Source organism: Trachemys scripta, chromosome 7, assembly GCF_013100865.1.
Source record: "Trachemys scripta elegans isolate TJP31775 chromosome 7, CAS_Tse_1.0, whole genome shotgun sequence".
NCBI lineage: Eukaryota > Metazoa > Chordata > Testudines > Emydidae > Trachemys > Trachemys scripta.
Window position 1 is genome coordinate 117,994,521 of NC_048304.1, and position 25,197 is coordinate 118,019,717.

At 39.3% G+C, this 25,197-nt stretch overlaps 1 protein-coding gene across 1 annotated transcript in view; it reads right to left on the bottom strand.

Moving 5' to 3' along the window:
* The window catches only part of SMC3 (structural maintenance of chromosomes 3), a 48,015-nt gene extending 23,329 nt beyond the window's left edge, over positions 1-24,686 (bottom strand). The window contains exons 1-13 of the mRNA XM_034776018.1: positions 24,539-24,686; positions 15,960-16,035; positions 13,568-13,606; positions 12,639-12,706; positions 11,872-11,943; positions 11,610-11,689; positions 9,026-9,104; positions 7,227-7,344; positions 4,766-4,941; positions 4,463-4,543; positions 2,566-2,730; positions 1,823-1,944; positions 916-1,129 (exon numbers count right to left, since the gene is read on the bottom strand). Of these exons, the coding sequence (XP_034631909.1) occupies positions 916-1,129; positions 1,823-1,944; positions 2,566-2,730; positions 4,463-4,543; positions 4,766-4,941; positions 7,227-7,344; positions 9,026-9,104; positions 11,610-11,689; positions 11,872-11,943; positions 12,639-12,706; positions 13,568-13,606; positions 15,960-16,035; positions 24,539-24,553 (1,305 nt within the window). The 5' untranslated portion in view covers positions 24,554-24,686. The remainder of the gene's footprint in view (positions 1-915; positions 1,130-1,822; positions 1,945-2,565; positions 2,731-4,462; positions 4,544-4,765; positions 4,942-7,226; positions 7,345-9,025; positions 9,105-11,609; positions 11,690-11,871; positions 11,944-12,638; positions 12,707-13,567; positions 13,607-15,959; positions 16,036-24,538) is intronic.
* Positions 24,687-25,197: the final 511 nt, after the last annotated feature.

A 25,197-nucleotide genomic window follows, 5' to 3' on the forward strand; every position in this document is an offset into this window, starting at 1 on the left:
AGAGCACATTCATTAAAACACAAGATAGTCCCTCTTTTCTTGTGTGCAGATGGAAACTGATTCCTATTGCATGCAAAGTGCTTAGCCTATATTAAGACTTGTACAATTATCTAACAGGGTCCAAAGGAACACTCTCTCAAGCCAAATGCAAAATCAAATGCATCTTGCATGGAAGAAATAGTGGTTTTGTTTTAAATAAAAAATTTACAGAAATATTTCTAAGACTTAAGAAAAATTTTGGATCAAATTACCCAGGAGTGTTGTTAACTGGCAGAAACAATAAATAGGCATGTTCTCTTAAAGGATGTTGCTGAATACTGTCTAGCTAATTTCGGTCTCCCTCCAAAATCAGGAAAAAAGAAATATATGGTGCTGAAGAAAAATATTTGAGAACAGGACTCTAAAATTAGTGTTAGTATGCAAACATTTATAACAGTGCAGGACACAACAAGATCCTCTCTTGTCCTCTGGATTTTAAATAAAAATAAAACTCATTCATTGAAACAAATCCAATTATGGACATAGAGTTTAGCCCAGTGGTGGGCAACCTGCGGCCATCAGGGTAATCTGATTGCAGGCCGCGAGACATTTTGCTGACATTGACCGTCCGCAGGCACCGCCCCCCTCAGCTCTCAGTGGCCGCGGTTCTCTGTTCCCAGCCAATGGGAACTGTGGGAAGTGGCGCCTGCAGGCGAAGGGGCTGCAGGGACGTACTGGCCGCCACAGCTCCCATTGGCTGGGAACAGAGAACCATGGCCACTGGGAGCTACAGGGGGCAGTGCCTGCAGACAGTCAACATCAGCAAAATGGCTCACGGCCTGCAATCAGATTACCCTGGTGGGCTGCAGGTTGCCCTCCACTGGTTTAGCCTTTTCTCTCAAAACATCTCTGCAGTAATAACTCAGAACTCCTTACACTGTATTGCTCCAGATTCTTCTCTTTATTAGCCTCTGTATCTTCTAAATCTTTGTGTATTGCTGCAATCTGTCGTTTTTTGTCATTGATTGCCTGATCTAGAGACTTGAGTTCCTTTTTAATCCACTTATCCCTTTCTTCTTTGGAAGTAAACTGGCTTCCTCGGCCTTGTTTTGCATAAAGATCTGTTCTTTCCTGGGTAGCTTGTGCTAGTCTAGATAAGAGAGAGAAAAATAAGTTTCTTTAGAACGTGTCAAACATATTTCATTTTAAGATTTTATTCAGAAGATCTTCAAGAACAAAGTGCTATCAACTTAATTTTAAACCGTTAACAGTGGTCAAACGACAATTTGAATTTTTTTTTTTTTTTTTTTTGCAAGCTATACAACCATCTCAGAGAACACTTTAAAATGAGCAAAGCAATTAAGAGGCACCAATTTACTTTTGTTTTGAATTTTCACTTACTCTCCCTGGGTTGCTTTTTTAAAGCTTGAAAACAAGTTCCTTCTCACTTATCAAGTTTGCCTTTTTCTAATAAGCAAAAGATCCTCACTTCCTTTGCCTCCTTGTTCACTAGTACAACACTGATTCTTTCAAAAAAGCTTTTTTAATAAGGTTCTTGAGAAACAACCATTATCTTCAAACTCAGTGCCTCTGCAAGGAACAAGCAAATATAACGCAGGGCCACATAAGCACCGAATGTGTGCACTTTTTATATTTTATTTTATTTTTTTAATTAGTTGGTGAAAGGGGCATTTCTTTGTAAATAAAAAAACATTTAGACTCAAATGCATTCTCTCACTCTATAACATCTGTAATATATTTACAATTTTCATTATATACTGCTTTCGCATTACTCCTTGCTCCTTCTAAAATGGTTTAATTTCCTGTATGGTGAGCCACAGACCTAGCAATTCCTCGCTCTTCTTTTTCTTTTACACTGTTGAATTTGGGTTCCGTTTCTGCTAGCTCTTTCTGCTTCTCCTCAATTTTCTCAAGAAGCTTCTGTCTCTCCTTTAACAGTCTTTTCTAAAAATAAACAAAGTAATATTTAATACCAATAACTAAGTAGATCAACTTTGTATAATCATTAAATTTGTGAACATAGTAGGGCATTTCTGGAGCATATTTTAATATTTGTAAAAATGCTAAATGGACTCCACTGCTTGTCTGACACTACACTGCTTTGACACATGACTGAGGTAGGTTCAGGAGCAACCTTGAATCAGCAAGGTTTGAGAAGGTGAGGCTACACTAGGAGGGTAACAAAGATCAATACAGGCCAAACAGTTGTACTCAGTACTGCTACACTGAATAATCTTCTTTCAGATGATTCACAACATCCTCCCTTTAGTATTTACCATATGATTGAAAAGGATGAGGACTACAGCTAGTTGATTTTACAATATGGGGGTAGAAAGAAATAATTGATCTATTATTATGTTTTACAGCACTCAAAAGTGTGCTAGGCACTTCAGGGCACAGAACTCTTGTATTGTTGTGAAGTTCTTCCAGTGCAATTATATCTTACATCTATTAGTAGGTGTCATAATACCTTAGTACTGATAATACACGCATAAGTTATAGCCAGAAATGTGATCCATACAAAACAGTGAATTTGTACATTTTATTCTTGCAGCTGCTTCTTACCCTTTGTTCACTGTTGCCAGCTAGTTCGTCTTGCAAGTCCTTAGCTTTAAGTTCTAATTTGGTCCTCTGCTTAATCTGCTCCTGTCTCTCAGCACTGAGTTGTTCCTTCTCCTCTTTCATCGCTGAAATCTTTGTTTTTAGTTCTCGAACTTGTCGTTCAATATCCTATACAAACGGAAGTATGTAATATATGTTCTTAAACATACACAAACCTTCTATCACAGCTTGATCTAATCCATATTTCAGTACCCATTAAGGGAATTAGCACAAGACAGCTTCATTATTTAACCATTAAGATTAAAGAGAATGTGAGAAGAAAAGAAAAATAGTCACCACAATATGAAGTCCAAAAATCTTTAAAATTAACCTTAAAAATAAGTTGATTGTTTAATTTGCTTTAAAATTTAGGAACACCCATAGGGTAACTCAGAATCCTAGGCCAGAGGAGTCCGTTGTGATCATCTAGTCTGAACTCCTGTAAAATACAAGCCATAGAGCTCCCTAAAATAATTCCTTTTGAATTAGAGTACATCTTTTTAACTATCCAGCCTTGATTTATAAATGGTCAGTGATGGGGAATCCACTATGACCCTTGGTAAACTGTTCCAATGGCTAATGACTCTGTGTTAAAAATGTACACCTTATTTCCAGTCTGAATTTGTATAACTTCAACTTCCATCCATTACATTGGGTGATACCTTTCTCTCCTAGGCTGAAGAGACCATTATTAAATATTTATTCCCCATGTAGATACCTGTAAGATTGAACAAGTCACCCCTTAACCGTCTCTATGTTAAGCTTAGTAGAGTGAATTCTTTGAGTCTATCACTATAAGGCATGTTTTCTAATCCTTTAATCATTCTTGTGGCTCTTCTCTGAACCCGCTCCAATTTATCACTATCCTTCTTGAATTGTGGACACCAGAACTGGACATAATATTCCAGCAGCAGTCGCAACAGTGCCAAATACAGACTTAAAATAACCTTTCTACTCAACTCGAGATTCCCCTGTTCATGCATGCAAAGATCACATTAGCTCTTTTGACTACAGCGTTGCACTGGGTGCTCACGTTCAGCTTATAAAGCACCACGAACTGCAAACCTTTTCCAGGATCCTGATTCCCAAGATAGAGTCCCTCATCCTGTAAGTATGGCCTACATTCTTTGCTCCTAGATGTATATATTTGCATTTAGGCATATTATTTGTCTGGGTCCAGCTTACCAAGCAATGCAGATCAGTCTGTATCACTGACCTGTCCTTCATTATTTACCATTCCTCAATCTTTGTGTTGTCTGTAAATGTTAAGTTATGATTTTATGACAGGTTTCAGAGTAGCAGCCGTGTTAGTCTGTATCTTTTTATGATTTTATGTTTTCTTCCAGGTCATTAATAAAAATGTTAAATAACAGAAGGCCAAAAACTGATCTCTGACGGTCCCCACTAGAAACACACTCGCTCAATGATGATCCCGCATTTACCACTACATTTTGAGACCTATCAGTTAGCCAGTTTTCAATCCATTTACTGTGTGCCATGTTAATTTTCTGTTGTTCTAATGCCTCACAGAAATCTAAAAATATTAGATCAACACTACTACCTTTATAAATCAAACCTGTGATCGCATTAAAATAAATAAATAAATAAATAGTGTAAATATATATATATATATATATATATATAAAAATTGGTTTGACAGGATCCATTTTCCATTGATTGGCATTAAATAATCAAATAACTCCAAAGTCTGTGTTTAAATTCACTCAGATTTGAGACATCAGACTGAAATGTTCACACACAAAAAAAGTGACCCGAAAGACTTTTCAAGGCAATTAGACTACATATAGTCAACGCAAAAAACTTGAGTTGCTCATGTCAGTACACTGCTTCTAGATTTTACCTCCATTTTATCTCTAGCATCTTGTTGTGCATCTCTCAACTGCCTTGATTTCTCTCCACTTGTCTCTCGTTTGGCAGAAAGCTGTACAGAAATAATATTGCTTAATTAACAAGTTCCTTTTTTTTAAATCACTCATCGATTCAGAAAAAAAAATGTTAATTTGGTACATTAATGAGCCTAAAAATGTCACAATTTAACTACTCTATTTAGGTTAAGCAAATGTCCATACAAAACTATGTACGTTTAAATATTAAGTGTCTGTAACAAAGGAAATATGCAATGAATGGTAATAAGATGCTTTACCTCATCAAGTTTAGCACGTGTTTCATTGAGTTCCTGGTTATAAATGGTGTATTCTAATGCTCTCCTCATTTTATCCCACTTCTGATACTGAGCTAGCTCTTCTTTCTCCTCTTCCAGGGTATGTAATCGCTCTTCAATGTACTTCAACAACTCATTGATTTTCTCTCGTTTACCCTCTTTAGAACATGAGAAGCAAGAAAAGGATGGCAACTAAATTATTTTATATTCAGAATATTTGTTTTTCTTTTTAGGTCATTCTCTTATCTTTGACTCGTAAGTAAAGCTTTTGATTTGAAAAAACGGATTGACTGAAATGAAGATCTAGGTCTGGAATTAACTTTCAGACACATCCTCTTTCCAAAAATTCCCATCTTCCAAGGCTCATTCTATTCCAACTCTACTTCTGTTTCTCAGTAGGGGATAGTTAATGAACAACTGTTCTGAGCATACATGTAACAGAATGAAGCCATCGCTGGGACTTTACATTTAGTCAACATGAAGATCATGAAAGACAAAGGCCAGACAATTTGGAGATAGAGCTGTTAGTCCATTGAGTATTCCTGGATTGTTGGCATTTTTGTTTGTTTTGGATGTACATGTTGAACCTCTCTAGTCCGGCACCCTCGGGACCTGACCGGCGCCGAACCAGAGAATTTGCCGAACCACAGGAGGTTAATGTAGAGTGCCAGCAGGTCTCCACAGGTGTGGAAAGTAGAGGTGTGTGGGGTGCTAAAGCATCCCCAGGCTTTAAGCCTGGGGTCCCGGCTGCTGGCCCCGTGCCCGGGGGCTCCGATGGCAGCCCCAGGTTCTCCCCTTCCCTCCCAGAGCTTGAACGCCGCGAATCAGCTGTTTGCGGCACTCCGGAAGCGCTGGAAGGGAGGAGGAGGAGTTGGTAAGCATGGGAGAAGGGGGGAGCTTGGCCACGGTGGATGCTCCGCACCCACTAATTTTTCCCCGTGGGTGCTCCAGCCTCGGAGCACCCACAGAGTCGGTGCCTATGTCGGACCACAGATGAGGGCAGGGGACTGGACTCTATGACCTCTCAAGGTCCCTTCCAGGCCTAGAGTCTATTAATCTATGAATCTATGTTGCTGGACCAGGGAGTGCCAGATTAGAGAGGTTCAACCTGTATAAAAAAATGGGCAAGGTAGGGAAATGAGAGGGAGAATGAGAGAAAGGCATCAGAACATGAATTGAAAGTGTAACTGTTGCCTTAAAACCAGGGGCCATGTACTCCCCAGAATAATGAGACCAAATTCCATGACAACCACAGCTAAATCCAGCTGCAACACTGATCTATTCTCTTGCCACTCCCCACCACAAATGCAAACAACTATGGCTCATAGCTGAAGTCATCCATTGCTGTAAAAGCAACCAATCATTTCAGAGGTTTTTTTTTTTTTTGGCATAATGTTCATCAGGCACCTAGCTCCAGTTCCTAGGCCTTGAATACTCTGATATGGTCCAGGCAGCCAAAAACTCAGAACCCCTCCCCATGTATACCAGAGAAGGGGTCAGCTAGGAGCCATTTTCATAGATTTGGCTCCTGGACCTCAGCTGTTCGGCATTTCAGGCAGTTCAGCATGCCGCCTGCACTTCTAGCTCCCCCACTCCTTAAGTAAAAATTAGGCTCTAATTCTGGCTCCATGGAACAGTGCAGGGAGAACACATAGTAAACCAATTAACTCCCACTCGTGGGGAAAGCTAGAGAACATGAGACAGCTACAGCCAGGACCAGAAGATAGAACCAAACACTGGAAGTCTGTTTATAGCAAGAGTGAATCCATTGTAAAAAAAATTTGATTTCTGTGGCATCTTGGAAAAAAGTATCAAATTCTGCATTTGTGGAGTCCACGGGTCCCCGACTGAAATGAACGGGGAAGTTCACAAAAGTTAGAGCTATTGTTTCAGGATTCCTGCAGACTCAGGAAGACATCAATGCCAGTTTGCATGTTCAAGTTAGGTCCACAAATAAGGGCTAGAAATATAACTTTTAAAAAGTAAAAATTGACTCTGGAGCACAACCCAGTAGCAAATTTCATGGCTGAAGAATATAGGATACTCTGGCCCTAATTTTGAATTTTTTGGCTTTTTTAAGTTTGTAAGCATCATAACCCAAGTGTTTTTTTAATGTTCTTTATTTTGGCTGTGCCAGTGGATAAAAACTTCCCCTTCCACCACTTTGGTGCAGCATGCTGTGTACTGGTTAACTGCTACCTGCAACCTAGCAGTAGGTTACATGTGTAGATGTTCTATAGAGTTTGTGAAGCCCTTTGGGAATCTTTGGAGTGAAAGAAAAAATGTAAAATAATTTAAATTATTAAATTTATTAAACATTTATCAAAGAATTAATTTTAACAAGCAAGTTATAAACCCTTGAAATTAGTGCAACTACTATGGCATGAACCAGGACATTCCTTATATAAAAGAAACACAGGTGATAAAGATCATTATTTTTTACCGGTTTCTTTCATTAAGGAAATACTTTCTTCTTTGCGCTCATCATATACTCTAGTACCAGCTACTTCTCTTAACAACTTCAATCTCTGAGAGTCAGGAGCTGTTGCCATCTGGTTGATCTAAGAATTCAAGAAAACAAAAAGTTACAAGATTACATTTTGAACATCATGTTCCTTATATAGTAATAATGATCAACATCACATAAGAGATCTAGTACAGGGCATGTCTCTTATAACTGTTTAATTTTAGCAGAACTTCATTAATTCTCACTTTGTTTACCAACAGACCTGATAACACTTTCCAGTCAGGTATCACATGCTTAAAAATCAAGCTAGTATGAAACATTCAGCTGAAAACCCACCCTGCCAATTTCTGATATATACTTGCTTAAGGATACAATTCTTCAGGACTGGGTTTTTTCAGGAAGATTAGAAATTCTAATTTACCCTATTTTCCTCCTTTTGAGACATCAATTTCTTTTTAAGAGACAGGAAGTTGTATACTTTTATGATTCTACTTGTAATTCGTTTTTATTAATTTTCAAATACTAGTAGACTTTACTGAAACCTAGTATAAGTTAGTATTTCTTGGACTTCAAAGGGAGATAATATATCAGCTTATCTGATTTTCACAGAGACTCAACTATGAGCATTAATATTCTGCTGCAGCAAAATCACCTCTTACATTCCCTATCTCCAGAAGGCCATGTACTTCAATGTATTATGTCAAAAAAAAAAAAACACACCACCACACCTCAGCTCACACTGCAGTCGTACTTCACACCACCAGCACCTGGCGCTCTAACATTACTGAAACGGTGTATGGGCTTTTAGTAATTAATACCATGTCAGGTTCACTATTCTTCACTAGAATTATCACCATTCTTCATAAGAATTTTAGTTGCTGCATCTTTATGGTATGCTTGTAGATAAATGTTTTCAATTTATACAGAGCATGAAGACTAGTAAATCTACGTTGACTTTTAACCTGCAATAGGATCCAGGTGGGCTGACTCCTGCACTAGCACAGAGTTACTTTCTAACTCAAATTTTTTATTTGTTCCTCCATTTGGCAAATTCAGTTGTATAGCAAAAACATATCCTGTGTTGCTAAATGGGAATTATCAATATTGCTCTTATTTTTTCAGTTTTTCTTGTCAGTAAAGTACTTGCAGATAAATGAGTTTTTCAGTAACTGGTCAAGAGAACTATTTTTAGGATTATGAAGTCAAAATTATCAATATAGATAATTGGCAGATTCAGCCGTTAAACATGTCTTGCCCCACAATGAAAGTCAAACAAGTTCAATACTGACAATTCTGTAAAACAAGTTTCCAAAACTTTCTGAACTGGAAAATATAACGTATAGAAATACAAACAAAAAATGGTACTAATTATTTTCAGGGCTCTTCTTGGAAATCAAGGATTTCAAAAGCTACATTGATGCACATGTTATGATTGAATTTTCTCTGTACTTAAATAAAGCTGGTCGATTACAGCAACATTATATGCAGGAACACTTATAAAATAGATGCTTCTAATCAGAATGATGGAGGAATACAGAATTACTTTTCTTTCTAATTACAACTACTTTATTTCTATATAAAGGAGCCGTACCCTGAGGAATCATTTGCAAAATAAGAGTGCACAGGAAGAACTAGTCATTTCTATATTGTTTAAAAGTAAAAAGAAAGCCTGATTATTCATTTGCAATAATTAAGTTAAACTGTAGTCCTCCAAAAAGTCTGAACTTTCTTTATAAACGAGTGATTTAATTTTGCTTTTTGATAAGCAATCTTACCTTTCCTTGTTTGACAATATAGTAGGGATTACTGCGAGAAAACCCAGCACTTTCAAGAAGGTTCATCACATCGTTTTTCCTGTAAATAACATTTCTCAAATAGTAAGTATACTTTTAAATAACTACGTTTGACAAACATGACTCCTCAACAAATCAGTACTAAACCTACACATATGAATACTGCTTGTGGTGCATGCTCTCCATTAGGGTATCTCTTTAAAGAAGTTTCTGTATATAATAATATCTAATCATGTATTAAAACCTAAACTGATAAACAATAAATGAGAAAATGAAAACAGAAAGAATCTAAGCAAGATATATGGGGCTGGGAAGAGATTACGACTAAGAAAGGCACTCCACACCAACAGCGGCTAGTACAGGTAACAGAGAAACTGATGCCACAAAGAATTATTTGGAATTTAGCATAAGATTTTGCTTCTTTTCTTCTCATTTTCAGTTATTAAAAGCAAGTTGCTGAGGATTATATAATTAATGCAAAAGCATTAACACGATCCAATAATTAGTTAGGCCAGATGATGTTTACTAAAACACTGAGAGGAAGCGATATAGAAGTATGACTATTTGGAAGAGCGGAGACATCAGCATGTGTTAGCCATACTGAGAAGAGCTGAGTTGTCAGAAAAATTGTAAAGCCATAGTTTAGTTTAACATAGGCATTTTAAAACAAAGTGTCATATGCCAATATAGCTCATAATATTAGAATTTTACACTTAGTTTCTTCCAATTTTGATAAAGAGTTTTACCGGGCAATTTAAACATGAAGCGGTACTAAGAATAAAAATATACCTAGTTCTGGTTTTGTTGGGCAACTGTCTTCATACCTAAACAATAAAACTTAAACAAGAGAAACAAGATACTACATTTTCTTTTCTGTAAGCCAAGTTTAAAAAAGGACTTGTTATTGCTAATGCATTACTGTATCACTAATCTTTCAACTCTGGAGGTTAAGATTCAAATTTTGGTAGTCATAGGTGAAAGTAGTCTTTTCTAGACCCTATTTATTCACATAATCCCTGTCCCATTAATGCGGCAAGATTCGAAGTGTCCAGTCAAGAGAAAGAGATGCCTGGAATAGCTGGTGAGAACTGAGGACTACTGGCAAAGCAAGTTTAGAAAGAATACACAGTGCCCCTGCTATGACTGCCTCAGGTTAGTAATATCAATCCTCACTTTCATGAGCACTCAAATTCATCTTTAAGTGTAAAAAAAGTTTTAGAGAAACTTTTAAAGTTTACAAGTGATAAGAATGGCCCTTAAATTTGACAGCCTTCAAACCCTGTAAGACCAAAAGGGGGGGAGCTGAATTCAGATAAAGGAAAAATCTCAAGAGATTTATCATCTAACCTTCCATGAGTAAATAAAGTTCCATGAAAAAAAAATAAAAAGTGCGTATACACACATGCACTCCCATAAAATCTCTCTACTGGATTCAACAGGAGGAAGGGGTGGGGAGGTGGGGAAGGAGTATTGCTGTTTGTATGCAAGTTGGAATCTATTTTGAAATACTCTTATCACTGTATAAAGGTTTGTTTTTCAATAACTATTTTCTTCATATACAGATCATATACAGGAGTTTGAGAGCACAATCTGAAACTCCAGACAAGGTGCTCCACATCGCCACCAATCATACCAAATATGCCTCTCTCTATTGGCAGCCGTACATTCCTGGTGACAAAGGAGGATAGGAGAAGGCTTTAAGTGCATAAGTGGTTGGGATCATAGGACTGGGAATGAAATTCTGTGCTATTTACAACCTGTACAATTCCACTAACTTCACAAGATAGTTGTGTGGAACAGAAATCAGTGCAGTTTGGTGCTAAAGTAGAGAATCTTGCCTTTGAGGAGCTGGGAGGGGAAAGAAGACGGAACTACTTTGTGGAAGTTTGAGGTATGCTAGTTATATGTAGTTTAAAACTACTGAAAGCCATGTGCCTAGGAAGAAAAAAAAAATAGTTACAGAAAAAACAAATTGGCATATAAAAAAAAAAGTTATTTCAAAACAGATTCCAATTTAAAAATAGAAAAGTATTGTTCCTTCCATTGAATCTAATGGAGTTATTCCCTTCCTGTCCTTCGGCCTCAACATACAAGCACTACCAGGAATAGTGAACTTCCTACTAGGCCTAATACCATTGAACAGGCCTACTGGTAAGAATTATTCTTGAAGTAAGTATTTGTAGAATGAGACCCCTAACTTGTCATGCAGAAAATGGCTGCTTCATGTTCAAACTGTACAAATGGTAAATATTAAAATTTCAAAATAAATGTCAATTTAGTTTTTGAAAAAAGAATGGTGACTTTTGGAAATACATAGAAGTTTTCTTTTATGAAATTAAATGGATATCAAATTCAACCCACTCACAATTCAGATATTATATAAGGACTAAAAATAAAGATTTATTAGCAAACTCTATTGGTATTAAATATTGCTGGCAAAGGAACTCATATGTCATAAATTAATTAAATCTAAAGATATAAACAAATACACATTCTGAATGATTCCACTACACTTTACAATATTGTGTATTCAGTTCATTTGGGGGGGAAGAAAAGAAGTACCTACGTCACCATTTTCTTGTCTAAGAAATATTGGTCCTTTTTGGCTCCAATAACTCTGCGAAGCGAAACTTCCTCTTTATCAATCTTAAGAAAACAAAAAGGACAAATTTAACAGCCTGTGACCGTCATTTATGATTAACCCACAGTATTTACAGTATCGTCCACTAAAACTGAACCAAAAGAGAATTACTTTAATGAAGATTCAAATAACTAAGAGGGTAGTTTAATGAGCGGATGTGTTTTCTAGAAATTTTTTTAAAACTTACAGGTAACCTGTTGTCTGAGTTGTCAAAAATAATTTCCACAAATGCTGAAATAACACGAGGACCTGTGCCTTCCTAAAGAAAAAAAAGATATTTATTTTGGTTAGACTACTACCTCTTTAAACTGATTTTTAAAACATATATTTTTCTTGATTTCTCAAAGACTCCAAAGTATTTATATACACATTGCTTATTTGACAATTTTCAAACTTACATTTCTGAAAATAAACTTGAGAAGTATACAGCTCAAAAGGTCGTATGTACATTGTGTCCTCTGTCTACAGTGCAGGAATTATATAAGATGTATAATTGTGTGCCAAAAGAGTATCATATCCAGTTTTCTGCTGCACTGTCGTAGACATTTAATGAGGTTGAAAATATGGAACTCCAAATATTTTTTTAAAAAAACAAATACTGATAACATTGGTAATTTGTAGTACTGCAACTTTCTTGATTGACTGTATTAGGGAACAGTTAGGTCTATAAGCTGAAAAGAACATTCCCTATTAAACACTGAAATGCATAGGAGAATTTTGTACTACTTATTTAGGAAATTAGTGGTTCCCTTGCCATGTTACAAAAAGGCAAATTATGTTAATGTAAAGCAAAATAACTTTTGCCGGGAGGCAGAGAGGAAAAGTTGCTATGCACGCTTTCAACAAGAGCTGTTTTTAAGTATTTGCATTTCAGTGAGTTGCCGACTTTACAACAACAAAATACTTTAACACATATTACATCATTTTGTTTTGTTTTAAAATATCTTCACTTACATGCAACAAAGCCAATCTCTGCTCTGGGCGAAGATGACTAAACTCATCACTGAGGACAAACTGAATTGCTGTAATAAAAAGAAAAAGAAAAAAAAGTAGTGGTACAAAAGTTCTGTTCTTTCAAGAGCAGTACTCAGTATGTTTCTTTAAAACCAAATTGTATACTTCTTTAGCTCATATATTAAGAGTAATATGTAAGCATTAAATCACAGTGTCTCATTTTTAAAATAAACTGTTCTTGGAGCCTGGTCATTTGGCCTTGCTCTGAAAAATGTTCCATTGTTGCTAATCCCAGAGCAATGAACTGCTGAAATAATAGTAATGTAAACAAGTATCTGAGAGCCACCTGGATTTCTACCATGTCATGTAGACCTGCTCAGAGCAGGTTTAGAATACACAGTGCTTAAAAATCCAAGAGGCACTTGGAGCTTTGTATATACTACCATCACAGCTGCTATCGGTTGAGCAATACTGATGTAGAAAAGGTGATAAATATTTCCAAAAAAGCCAGGTGTAGATGTAGCCTCGGGACAGCATAAGTGATAGTAAGCAATCTACACTATATTGCTAGTCCCACAAGTTACAGTCAAAAATGATAAAGCACAATGGGGAAGCATCACATCTGCCAAAAAAGAGCTACATGATCTCACCTAAAATACTCTGGTGTTCGTTTTTATATGACACAGACAACTTAGAATTTACTCAGTTAAAAGTGTTAAAAAAAGTCACTGGTACTACACTTGCCTGATTTTCCCTGTCTTCCTATTTTTGAAGATTTTCCCATCCCTGCCCCCCTTTTGCAATGTAAAAGACATACACAGGAGAAACTGAATATTAAATAAGTGCATAATGTAAAACTGACAAAAAAGAGTTTATGGTTTTTCAGTCACAGTCATTTAGTTGTTACATGTAGCAACAGTAATACCTACCATAGAAAAAGTTACTTTTCCCAGATCCATTTCTTCCCACTAAATACGAAAGGTAACAAAGTTATAAATTCAGAAGTTTTCAGGAATTTAAATAAATTAAGTAAGTGGTATGGCAATACATGAAACTTCGGCAATGAATTTAAGAATTCAACTTTAGTAGATCTAGACAAAATACAACCTTCTAGGAATGAAACCACCTTTTAGCAGGATGGATCAGGGAGTCATTACCTGAACAAGATAGAATGGCACCTAGCCCCAGTTCCCTCCCGCCCCACAACAGAGACATTACTGTGATCTACAAAACCTATGAAAGAGCATTTTATACCCAAAACAGTTATGATATTAAATCAATTCAGATTATCATCATCATTCTCTGTATTTTTACTACTACTTTTGGCCAGGTTACATCAGTTTTTAACCCTGGATCCATTTCTTAAATCCCTCAATTTAAATCCCTCATATTTTACAAAAGTAGATTTATGTCTATATGCTGAGACTGATCCCACACATAGATATTTGTTGTAAGTCCTCAACTTGTCAGTTGCAAAGAAACGAATGCATCAGCAAGAAGAGTACGGCTTTAATTAAGTTTCAACGGTATCAAAACTATTGGTATAAGCCAACAGGTTTAAACCAATACACATACAATAGTTTCATATAATCAAATCAACACCTGTGAATATTCCTCTCACACTGATATGACATTTTAAGAGAGAAATAATGGTAAGACTACATTTTTCTTTTAAAAACAAACATTGTCTGGATGATTTTTTTTTAAACTCTCATTGAAGTGAGACTCAAGAAGCATGTGACATGAGCAGGCACAGTGACATTTGACACGCAACTATGCCAATACACTTCCATTCTCACCCACAGTTACAGTTTGGTTACAGAGCCTCTCTTGACCACACTTAAATTAATGTGGTAGTTTTATTACGTGGCTGAAAATTCACTGACAACTAAAGAAAAAAAACTCAGTACTTTAAGAAAATAAATTCTTAGAGTCATTTTCCATTCAACAACTAGAATCACTGAATAATTGAATAAGATGGGTTAATGAGGGCTAGAGCAGTCTGATGGGGAAAACTACACAACTCTGAAAGGACTAAATATTCCTATTTAAAACAGCAACAAAGGAAAATGAAAACCAACTCATATTTACAACTCAACACAAAGGGACAAATGCACTTCGGAAGTTTTACTTTGAAATAACTGAGGAGTTAAACTAACGTACAGTACATGATCAATCATCCAGTAGAAGTGATTGGTTACATAGTAAAATTACTACTAAAACATTAAGAATTATATGATTTTAAACATACAGTATTCCAATTGTATAAAATTATTTTCTCAGAAGTAAAGCAAGAGAAAACCATTGCTAACTGCCCTGTACTGCTCTAAAGGAAACCAATGTGTTTACCAATCAACAAAAACAACTGCATTTGAAAATTACACTTGACTATCAGGTGACAATTTATATAGCTAAATTTAAACAATTAACACTTAAGAATCCAGTTTGATAGGGAATTTTTTTAAGCCAGCTTTGTTCTATGACCTGTTGCAAATAACTATATTTTAGTTACACGTTAGGAAGATAATGAGGAAAATAAATAAAAACATGTTCCAATTTGAGGACAGGTGGTATCCTTAAATGTTTTCTATGAACAAATGGTGTAAATAATGATCCCTCTTTTATAATTAGTCACAGTATATGCAGTTCTTAAAGATAATTTGTATTTTTTAAATGTGCATGTATGAATTCACTCAGCCCCTTAAATATACAATTAAATTACCAACAGCTCATTTCTACTAGATTTTGCACTTTGGTATATATTAACACTGGAAGCATTAAACATTATTTGACCACAATATTACTACTCATTTTTTGACATTTTTCTTTCAAGTCTGTCAGTTTTAAGTGGCAGAATACGTAACACTCCTCAAAGTATTTTAATCAGGCTGAACCTTAGGAGGTATCACCTGACATCCAGAATATAATTCATGAGACACAGTATACTTCAAGTATTCTGCAACCCTGATCCTACAACAAGCTCCATGCAGGTGAACCCTGGGTCTGTTTGGAGCCTCACTGACTACAGGTGGAGGGGTCCACTCCTATACTGAATCTTATTGCAAGATTAGAGCCAATGAACAGACATTATGGCAAAATTAAAATTAAATTATCTGCAAAGCATAATAATTCTATTTGTTGCAAGTAGAAAGGGTCCTGTAATACCGGAGAGAACAGTTTCAAATTTAGTCAATAGGTATACAACTGCCTCTGAAATCTGAAGGGCTATCAAAAATCATAAAGACCACTGACTTGACCCTTGATCAAAAATAATGAGGTAATGCTAGTTCACACGGTAGTATGTTTATAAGAACAACTTACCAATGACATTGTGTTTTGAACTGAAAGGATCTACAATAGTTTGATCTCTGTAGCTTCGAAATCCCTGAATGATCACCTGATGGATAAACAAGTTAAATAATCTTAAAAAATGAAGGAAACTGCCATATATACTCGTTCATAAGCCGAATTTTTTTTAGTAAAAAAGGGAAGCACCAAAGACGGGGGTATTTAGTATTGTTATTTTTTAAAGAGGTACCCGATTTTAAATTTGTAACTCAAATAAATAGGTTTCTATTTTTTTTTTTAAATCACAATACATATAGTAATTTTTCATTCCAGTCTTGCAGTTCAGATCCAAGTACATTTTAAGAAATTAAGGGTGAGGTTAAAAAAAAAAAAAAACCACTTCTCACCCCAATATTAGTTTATGAGTAGCTTTTTTTCTATCACAGAAGGTACACTTGTACACATCTAGGTCAAAGAATAATAAATAAGGAAATATTCAAATAAACTCAACCTTGTTGTCACAGCATAAAGCAACATGAAAGGATGTACACACAATGACAGATTAGAGTAAAAAAAGTCAGGGGCTCAGTGCTAGCAGGACAGGAATTTTTTTTAAGTTAATTTCATACCCCAATTAGCATATTTAGCATAAGAGTGCAACTTGCAAGCTCTAAGTAGAGCAGTGGCTGTATGTAAAAATTATAGATAACAGACCTATTTCTATCTAGGAAGTAGACAAACATGCTCAGTTAAGCTTTTTTGGTGTGTAGTGCTAAAACTAGTGAGAAAGATCAAAGCCTCTCAACGTTAAGAGGTCTGCCAGTTTCAAATGGAATAAAATCAGTCTTCCTTTTCTACCATTTATGTTAACCTTTTTGTGAAAATGTACAAATTGTTGCTCATTATTTACTTGGTACTAGTAGTCCAAGTATTTTACAGGCAGGAAGAAAATTTGGCCAAATGAGCTCACCTAATACATTTGCACAAAAACTACAGGAAAAGGATTAACTGAAGGTGTGAGACAAATCAGTAAGTTCAAAAATATCTCTCAGATATATTAGAGACAAGGTGGGAGCACTAATATCTTTTATTGGGCCAACTCCTGCTGGTGAAGAGACAAGCTTTCGCTGCACAGAACGGTTCTCCAGGTCTGGGAAAAGTACACAGATTGTTAAGTATAAGTACTTAACATATACTCTAAAGGAGCATTCAAGGTGAAGTGTCCTGTTAACAGCCCGGCAGTCATAGGACAAAAAAGGGAGTTAAGAGTTTACAGATTATTGTAATAAACCATAAATCCAGTGTCTTTATTAACCCCATGATTTTTAGTATCTACCTGAGAGTTATGAATTTAAGTTCCCAGGCTCATCTTTTGAAGATGTTGTGCAGGTTTTCTTTGAGGATGAGAACTGAGAGGTCAGATACAGAGTGATCATTTTGTGAAAATTGTTTGCCCACAGGTGACATGGTGCTTTTGTCTTACATTTCTGTGTGAGTTCATTAAAGTGCATACTGATTGTCTGGTTTCACCCACATATTTGTTATTGGGACATTTAGTGCAAATGTTATGATAGGCATGTATAGGACCCATGGATTCTGAAAGGTGTATTATGGGACTGGGGGGTAGTGATCATTGTAGCAATGTAGATATGTCTGCGAGTTTTACATCTGTTGTTCTGGCAGGGGTCTGGTGCTGCTCTGAGTTGATGGGTCCTAGTTTGTGGGGAGCTTACTTCTGATGATGAGCTGGGCAAGGCTGGGGGTTCTCTGAAGGCCAAAAGAGGAGATTTAGGAAAGATTTCTTTCAGGATGCAGTCCTCATCAAGTACGGGTTGTATATGTTTAATGATAACCTGTATGGATTCAAGCATGGGGTGATAGGTGACAACTAGGAGTAAGCGGGCAGAGGGTTTTTTCCCTCCTGTATTCAAGCAGGTTCTCTTGGGGTATTTGGATGGCCCATTCCATGATGCGATCTACTTTTCTGGTGGAATGTCCTTGTTTGGTGAAAGTATTTTAAGTGTGTTACAGTGTGTATCGCAGACTTTCTCCTTGGAGCTTATTCTGTGGTATCTCAGGGCCAGGCTATAGATGGCAGATTTTCATCATGAATGGTCCCTTAGAAGGTGTGTTAACTACTTATGATAAGCAATCTGTTCCATCTTCTATTTAGCTGTGACACTCTGGGCTTGTCTATACTGGCCCGCTAAAACGAGCGTGGCTGCGATCGATGCAGCAGTATCCATTTAGTGGGTCTGGTGAAGACACGGTAAGTCAATGGGAAAGCACTCTCCCGTCAACTTCAGTACTCCGCCTTCCCGAAAGGCGGAAGTTAGGTCGGCAGGAGAGCATCTCCTGTCAACATAACGTGGTGTAGACATACGTTCGGTCAATGTAAGCTACGTCGCTCGGGGGGGGGGGGTGATTTTTTCACGCCCCTGAGCGACGTAACTTACATCAACTTAAGCCGCAACGTAGACCAGCCCTCTGAATACCTTTCCTAAACCTGAAGAAAAGCTCTGTGTAGCGAAAAAGCTTACCTTTTTTGGACCAATTTCTACAGGTGAAGGACATTACTTCACCCACCTTGTCTCTCTAATATCCTGGAACCAACACAGCTAAAACAACACAACAAACCTCAGATACACTGTCAGTTCCACATTTTTTTTCCTTAGGTGTAGTAGAGATTTCAGTCTGGTAAGCTAAAGTAAAATATAGTGCATAGGGTATTTGTATCTTAAAACTGGCTCTGCATACCAGAAAAACTCAGCCAGCTTTTGTAGTACGTGTCTATCTCAAGCAAACCCCTCCAATTACAAAAGAACTAAGAACGGCCATACTGGGTCAGACCAATGCCAGGCGCTTCAGAGGGAATTAACAGAACAGGTAATCATCAAGTGATCCATCCCCTGTCACCCATTCCCAGCTTCTGGCAAACAGAGGCCTGGGCCACCAGCAGGAGATTCCTTCAACTCTCCCCAGTAAAGAGGACATTTCTGCCTAATACAAGACTGAGGTGAAGTGAGAGACAAAAAGGAGGACATGAGGGAAAACTATAGAATCCACTTAAAAAACAAACAAACAAAAAAAACACATTTCTCCAGTCTAGTTTTTAGTGAGAATACTTGTAGAAGAAACAGCGCTAGTATTGTCTTCATCTTCCTCCCTCTAGCTTATTCCCCCAATTGAAGCCTTGTTATTGTGAAAATTATAATTGTCTCTCAAATAGGTAATTATAACTATGTGTAGGAGCTAGAGTGGCCAGATGTCCAGTTTTCAACCAGAAAGTCCAGTCGAAAAGGGAACCTGATAGTGTCCGGTCAGCATGGTAACCAGCTTCTGCCGCCGGAGAGCGAGCGGGAAGAGCAGCAGCTGCTGCTGGAGCCTGGAGGAGCACACAGGAATGGCTCCAGAGGAGAGGGATACCGGAAGCTCCTACGTCCCGCCCCAAGCGTGGCTCTCCCTCCCCCACCCTGCTGCAGTTACCCCTCCACCCCTGTAGCGTGGCTTTCCCTCCACCGCCCTGTCCCAGTCACCCCACCCCCAGAGCCCTGCTCAGCTGGCAAAGGGAGGGAGGTAGAGAGAGGCAGCAAGTGAAGGTGGGAAAGAGAATCAGGGGGCAGGGCAGGTTCCAGTGCTCAATGTCCGATTTTCACAAATTAGAAAGTTGGTCACCCTAGTAGGAACAGATGAGCTATTAAACACCAATATTGTTTTCCTACTAATATTCTCACTGCTGAAGTAAGGAAGAAATAGATTATATAAGCAAAACTGCTTCTAAGCAGAATAGTTTTGTTGGCATCTTCCTTTCCAGTATTCTGACCCCAGCATTCCTGCGTATTTATTCAAAATTGATAAAAAGCACCTATTATGGGATTTAGGCACCAGACAATCATCAAACACACACACAAACTCATGATATTAAAAAGACTAGAAAAATCCTCTCGACCCGCCAAAACAACCTTTCCTTCTACTACAAAACCCCCATTCAAATTCTGCCCCTGAAAAATCCTGATAAAATACAATAAATGCTGCAAAGCTCATGTAGTCCAGTAGCACCTAAAGGCCCCATTGTGCTATGAACTGTACAAACATATAATAGACACTCTCCTACTCCCAAAAGCTTATAGTCTTAATAGACAAGACAAAGAATTGGGAAGATGGGGGAGGGATGAGAATGGCCTAATTCATTCTTTAATTTTATTTATTTATTTTTAAGGCTCTGTCAAATAGCAGGGGTAAGTCTGAGTTCATGAATCAAGGACCCTTCATGAAAAACAACTCTTGTTTAAACTCATGTGCTGTAAGCTTGGATACCTCAGATGATTACAACTACACTGATATCACACAAAGTGAAGCAATCTCTAAGGCAGACAAGACCCAACACATATAGAGGCTTAGAGGTTAAAACCAAAACTTCACAAGAAATCAGATAGTTGGCCCTCTCACAGAGTCAAATTTATTCTTCATCTGCAGAGCACAAACACCACACATCACTACTGGCAACTATAGCTAGTTATCTGGATATCCAGAAAAATTGGTGATAGCAGACCACTAAGTTGCAAACCTGAGAAACAGCATATACCCTTCATTCAGGAAAAATGATACAATCTTAACATTCCTCTGGTTCCATCTCCCAGTGTATAAAGTCTTCTAGGGGTTAATACACAGAGACATTCAGGCTTCAATCGCTGTTAGGCACTGAATAAGTCACTTTCTCATCTGACCCAGTCAATGAAGTTTAAATATCAAGCTAATATTCTCCCACATACTAAGACACCATAGCCAATTCCTCCTTATTAACAGCCCCATACAAAATGGGAAGGGGAGAGGTAACAAAATGGAACCCTCACACAACAGATCCCTCAGGGAAGATGGGAAATAGCTCAGTATTAACTACTCTTTTGCCCATCTCAAAAAGAAAGAAATGTACACTAAACATCACATGTCCCTGTGCTAGGGTAACAAGTGAAACACCACCACCTCATGGTCAATAGTTGCAAAGGTAACTGCTAGATCTGAAATATTTTTTTTTACAAGGTTCCTGGCCAAGGGAATAGGGTAAAGGGGATAGATTTCAGTCAGGCTTTTTGACACAGCCCCACATGACATTCTCGTAAGCAAGCTAGGGAAATGTGGTCTAGATGAAATTACTATAAGGGGGGTGATTTTAGTAAAGCTTCTGATACTGTCCCACATGACCTTCTCATAAACAAACTAGGGAAATGCAACCTAGATGGAGCCACTATAAGGTGGATGGAAAACCCTTCCCAGAGAGTAGTTATCAGTGGTTCACAGTCATGCTGAAGAGCATAATGAGTGGGATCCTGCAGGGATCAGTTCTGGGTCCAGTTCTGTTCAATATCTTCATCAATGATTTAGAAAATGGCATACAGAGTACACTTATAAACTTTGCAGATGATAGCAAGCTGGGAGGGGTTGAAAGTGCTTTGGAGGATAGGATTAAAATTCAAAATGATCTGGACAAACTGGAGAAATGGTCTGAAGTGAATAGGATGAAATTCAAGAAGGACAAATGCAAAGTACTCCACTTAGGAAGGAACAATCAGTTGCACACATACAAAATGGGAAATGACTGCGTAGGAAGGAGTACTGTGGAAAGGGATCTGGGGGTCCTAGTGGACCACAAGCTAAATATGCGTCAACAGTGTAACGCTGTTGCAAAAAAAAAAAAAAAAAAAAAAGTGAACATCATTCTGGGATGTATTAGCAGGAGTGTTGTAAGCAAGACACGAGAAGTAATTTGTCCGCTGTGATTAGGCCTCAGCTGGAGTAGTGTGTCCAGTTCTGGGCACCACATTTCAGGAAGGATGTGGACAAACTGGAGAGAGTCCAGAGAAGAGCAACACAAATGATTAAAGGTCTAGAAAACATGACCTATGAGGGAAGATTGAAGAAATTGGGTTTGTTTAGTCTGGAAAAGAGAAGACTGAGAGGGGACATGATAACAGTTTTCAAGTACATAAAAGTTTGTTACAAGGAGGAGGAATAAAAATTGTTTTTCTTAGCCTCTGAGGAGGATAGCACAAGAAGCAATGGGCTTAAATTACAGCAAGGCGGTTTAGGAAAAACATTAGGAAAAACTTCCTAACTGTCAGAGTGGTTAAGCACTGGAATAAATTGCCTAGGGAGGTTGTGGAATCTCCATCATTGGATATTTTTAAAAGCAGGTTAGACAAACACCAGTCAGAATTGGTCTCAATAATTAGTCCTGCCATAAGTGCAGGGGACTGGACTAGATGACCTCTCGAGGTCCCTTCTAGTTCTATGATTGAAAGATCATACTCAAAGAGTAGTTATCAATGGCTTGCTGTCAAACTGGCAGTGTATCTAGTAGGGTCCCAAAGTGGTCAGTCCTGCAGCCAGTAGTAGTCAATATTTTTATTAATGACTTGAATAATAGATTGGAGAGTATGCTTATAAAATTTGCAGATGACACCAAGCTGGGAGGGATTGCTAGCAAGCACTTTGCAAGACAGGATTGGAATTCAAAACAACCTCAACAAATTAGAGAACTGGTCTGAAATCAACAAGATGAAATTCAGTAGAGTGCAAAGAATTACACTTGTGCATCTGATTTTTCCTTCTTAATTACAAAATGGGGAGTAATGGGCTACGTGGCAGTACTGCTGTAAAGGATCTGGGGATTCCAGGGGATCACAAATTGAACATGAATCAATGTGACGCGGTTGCAAAAAAGGCTATCATCATTCTGGAGCATATTAACGGAAGAGTTGTATGTAAGACCCGCTCTATCAGCACTGATGAGGCCTCAGCTGGAGTACTGTGTCCAGTTCTGGGTACCACACTTTAGGAAAGATGCAGATAAATTGGAGAGAGAGTCCAGAGGGGAGCAATCAAAATGATAGAAGGTTTAGAAAACCAGACCTACAAGGAACTGTTTAAAAAACTGGGCATGTTTACTCTTGAATTTTATTAACCCAGTTAGAGCTAAGGACTCCAGGTTTTGCTGGATTTGCCTAGTAAACAATCCGCCCCTCACCCCTCCAAAAAAGATTTGAGACAGGGCAATAATTGAAGAATTTCTCAGCCTGAACAGATGGTTTTAATGAGAAACGGCCTCTACATAGATTTTTCTGAAAGAAGTGGGTTTATCTTGCACTCCTGAATGGAGAGTTTGACAAACGTCAGCAATGATTCCAGCACCTCTTAATGTCCTTCAGACAGGAGAAGTCTTGGCCCACAAATCTCTGAATCAGCACCTGATCCTCGGTGAGTGACACTTGCGGACACTCAAATATATAACACATTGTCTGTTACCTCCAAACAATACTTTGTTCCCAATGAGGGTATGTCTAGAATATAATTTTTTTTAAGATGGTTAAAATCATTAGCTAGTATATTTTGTAAAAATCCACCTTTTATCTTAGTCTAGCATATTTTGGACGAATAACTCCAATGTAGACATCCAGCTACTTTATCTGTAAAGTAATCTGAAAACTCTACAATACTGAGAAACACTCACTGTCATCAAACTGACTAATCAAGTTATTTGCCATCTGGAATAATTCCCTGATCAAGACTCCATGGACACTATTGGGGGGGGGGGGGAGACACAAATATTCTTTAGCTCTTGCACAGTCTCATAAGATTTCAATCACTGTCATACTCAGAATAGAACCTGTCACCAGTACACCTCACGCTGAGGCTTCACACACCTCTATTTTCAAGGGCCTGAATTATTTTGCTCAATGTCGGCCTCCTCTTCACCCTTAGCTTTGTACCCTTCTTATAAACTACCCTGACCCGAAGAAGAGCTCTGTGTAAGCTCGAAAGCTTGTCGCTCTCACCCACAAAAGCTGATCCAATAAATCAGCAGTTCTCCATCAGGGGTCCGGGGCCACGAGCAGGATTTGAGGGGGTCCTCTAAGCAAGCCTGGCAATAGACTCACTGGGGTCCAGGGCAGAAAGCCAAAGCCCCACTGTGCAGGGCTGAAGCTCAGGGCCCCGAGCCCCGCCACCTGGGGCTGAAACCAAAGCCTGAGCAACTTAACGTAGTGGGGCCCCGCATGGCAGGGGGCCCCAGGCAACTGCCCTGTTTGCTACCCCCTAACACCAACCCTAGCTTTTATAGGCACAGGCGAGCCATGGAGTTTTTAATAACATTTTGGGTGGGCCTCAGAAAAAGGTTGAGAACCCCTGCAATAAATGACATTTCCCCACCCACCTTGTCTACCCCCCGCACCTGGCACCGTCGGCCATAGCTGGGCCACCCAGCATCCTCCTTATCCCTTCAAAGGCACATCTTGTGGGGTCCCCCCCCCATTGCTCTTTATTTACACAGACGTGACGGGGTTTCTTGGAGAGGGGAAGGGCTGAGCTCTGGGCCCAGATACAATCCCCCCCCCCTTCCCGCCAGCCCTGCCTGAAGGGACCCAAGCGGGCTTTGGCACCCGGCGGGCCCCCGCCGGCAGAGCACACTGGGGGGGGGGGGCGCTCCTCCCCGAGGGCAGGGCCTGGAGGTGCTCTCCCCTCCCAACGGGGCCCGGCATTCACCCCAGAGCCGCTCCCCCCAGGGACGGCCTGGGCCCCGGCTCCCCAGGCCAAGCCAGACCCGCCCGCCGCCTTACCTGCTTGATGTACATGTCTCCGGAGGATGGGGGCGGCGGCTGCCCCCACCGCGCTCGGCCTCCTTCGCCTCACGGCGCCCGCGCCCGGCTCGCTCCCCGCCTCCTCGCGGCGCGGCAGCCGGAGCCCGCTCCTCAGCCCCCACACAAACAAAATGGCGGCGGAGCCGCCTCCCCTCGGGGCGGACCACTCGGGATGTGGAGCAGGGGGGGCAGGGCCGTGGGGAGCACCGCAGCGAAGGTTGGGGGGGGGGGGGGTCACTCACTCACACCCCAGGGCTGCGCTCCCGTCCGAGCCCAGCGCTGGGAAGCGAGCGAGTGGACACGCCAGCTCCGCTCCTCACCCCCCCCCCCCACGGCTGCGGCAAGTGGTGCCGCCCGCTAGGGGGAGGGTTGGGCGCCAAAGGCAAGTGCGGGCGGAGCGGGGGAAGCAGCGGGGGGGTCCCGAGTTAGGGGTTGGGTGGGGAGGTGGCAGGAGATGGCTCTAGGGGGGGATTCCCCGGGGGGTGCTAGGGGCTGGGAGTGACAGGGGGTTGCTCCTTAGTAGCATCCCCTATGGAAACCCTATGGGGTGGCAGGGGGGTGGCTGTATAGGAGGTTTCCTATGTGGGGACAAAATGGATGGGGGCTTGGCAGAGGAATGGCTGTATGGGAGGGTTCCC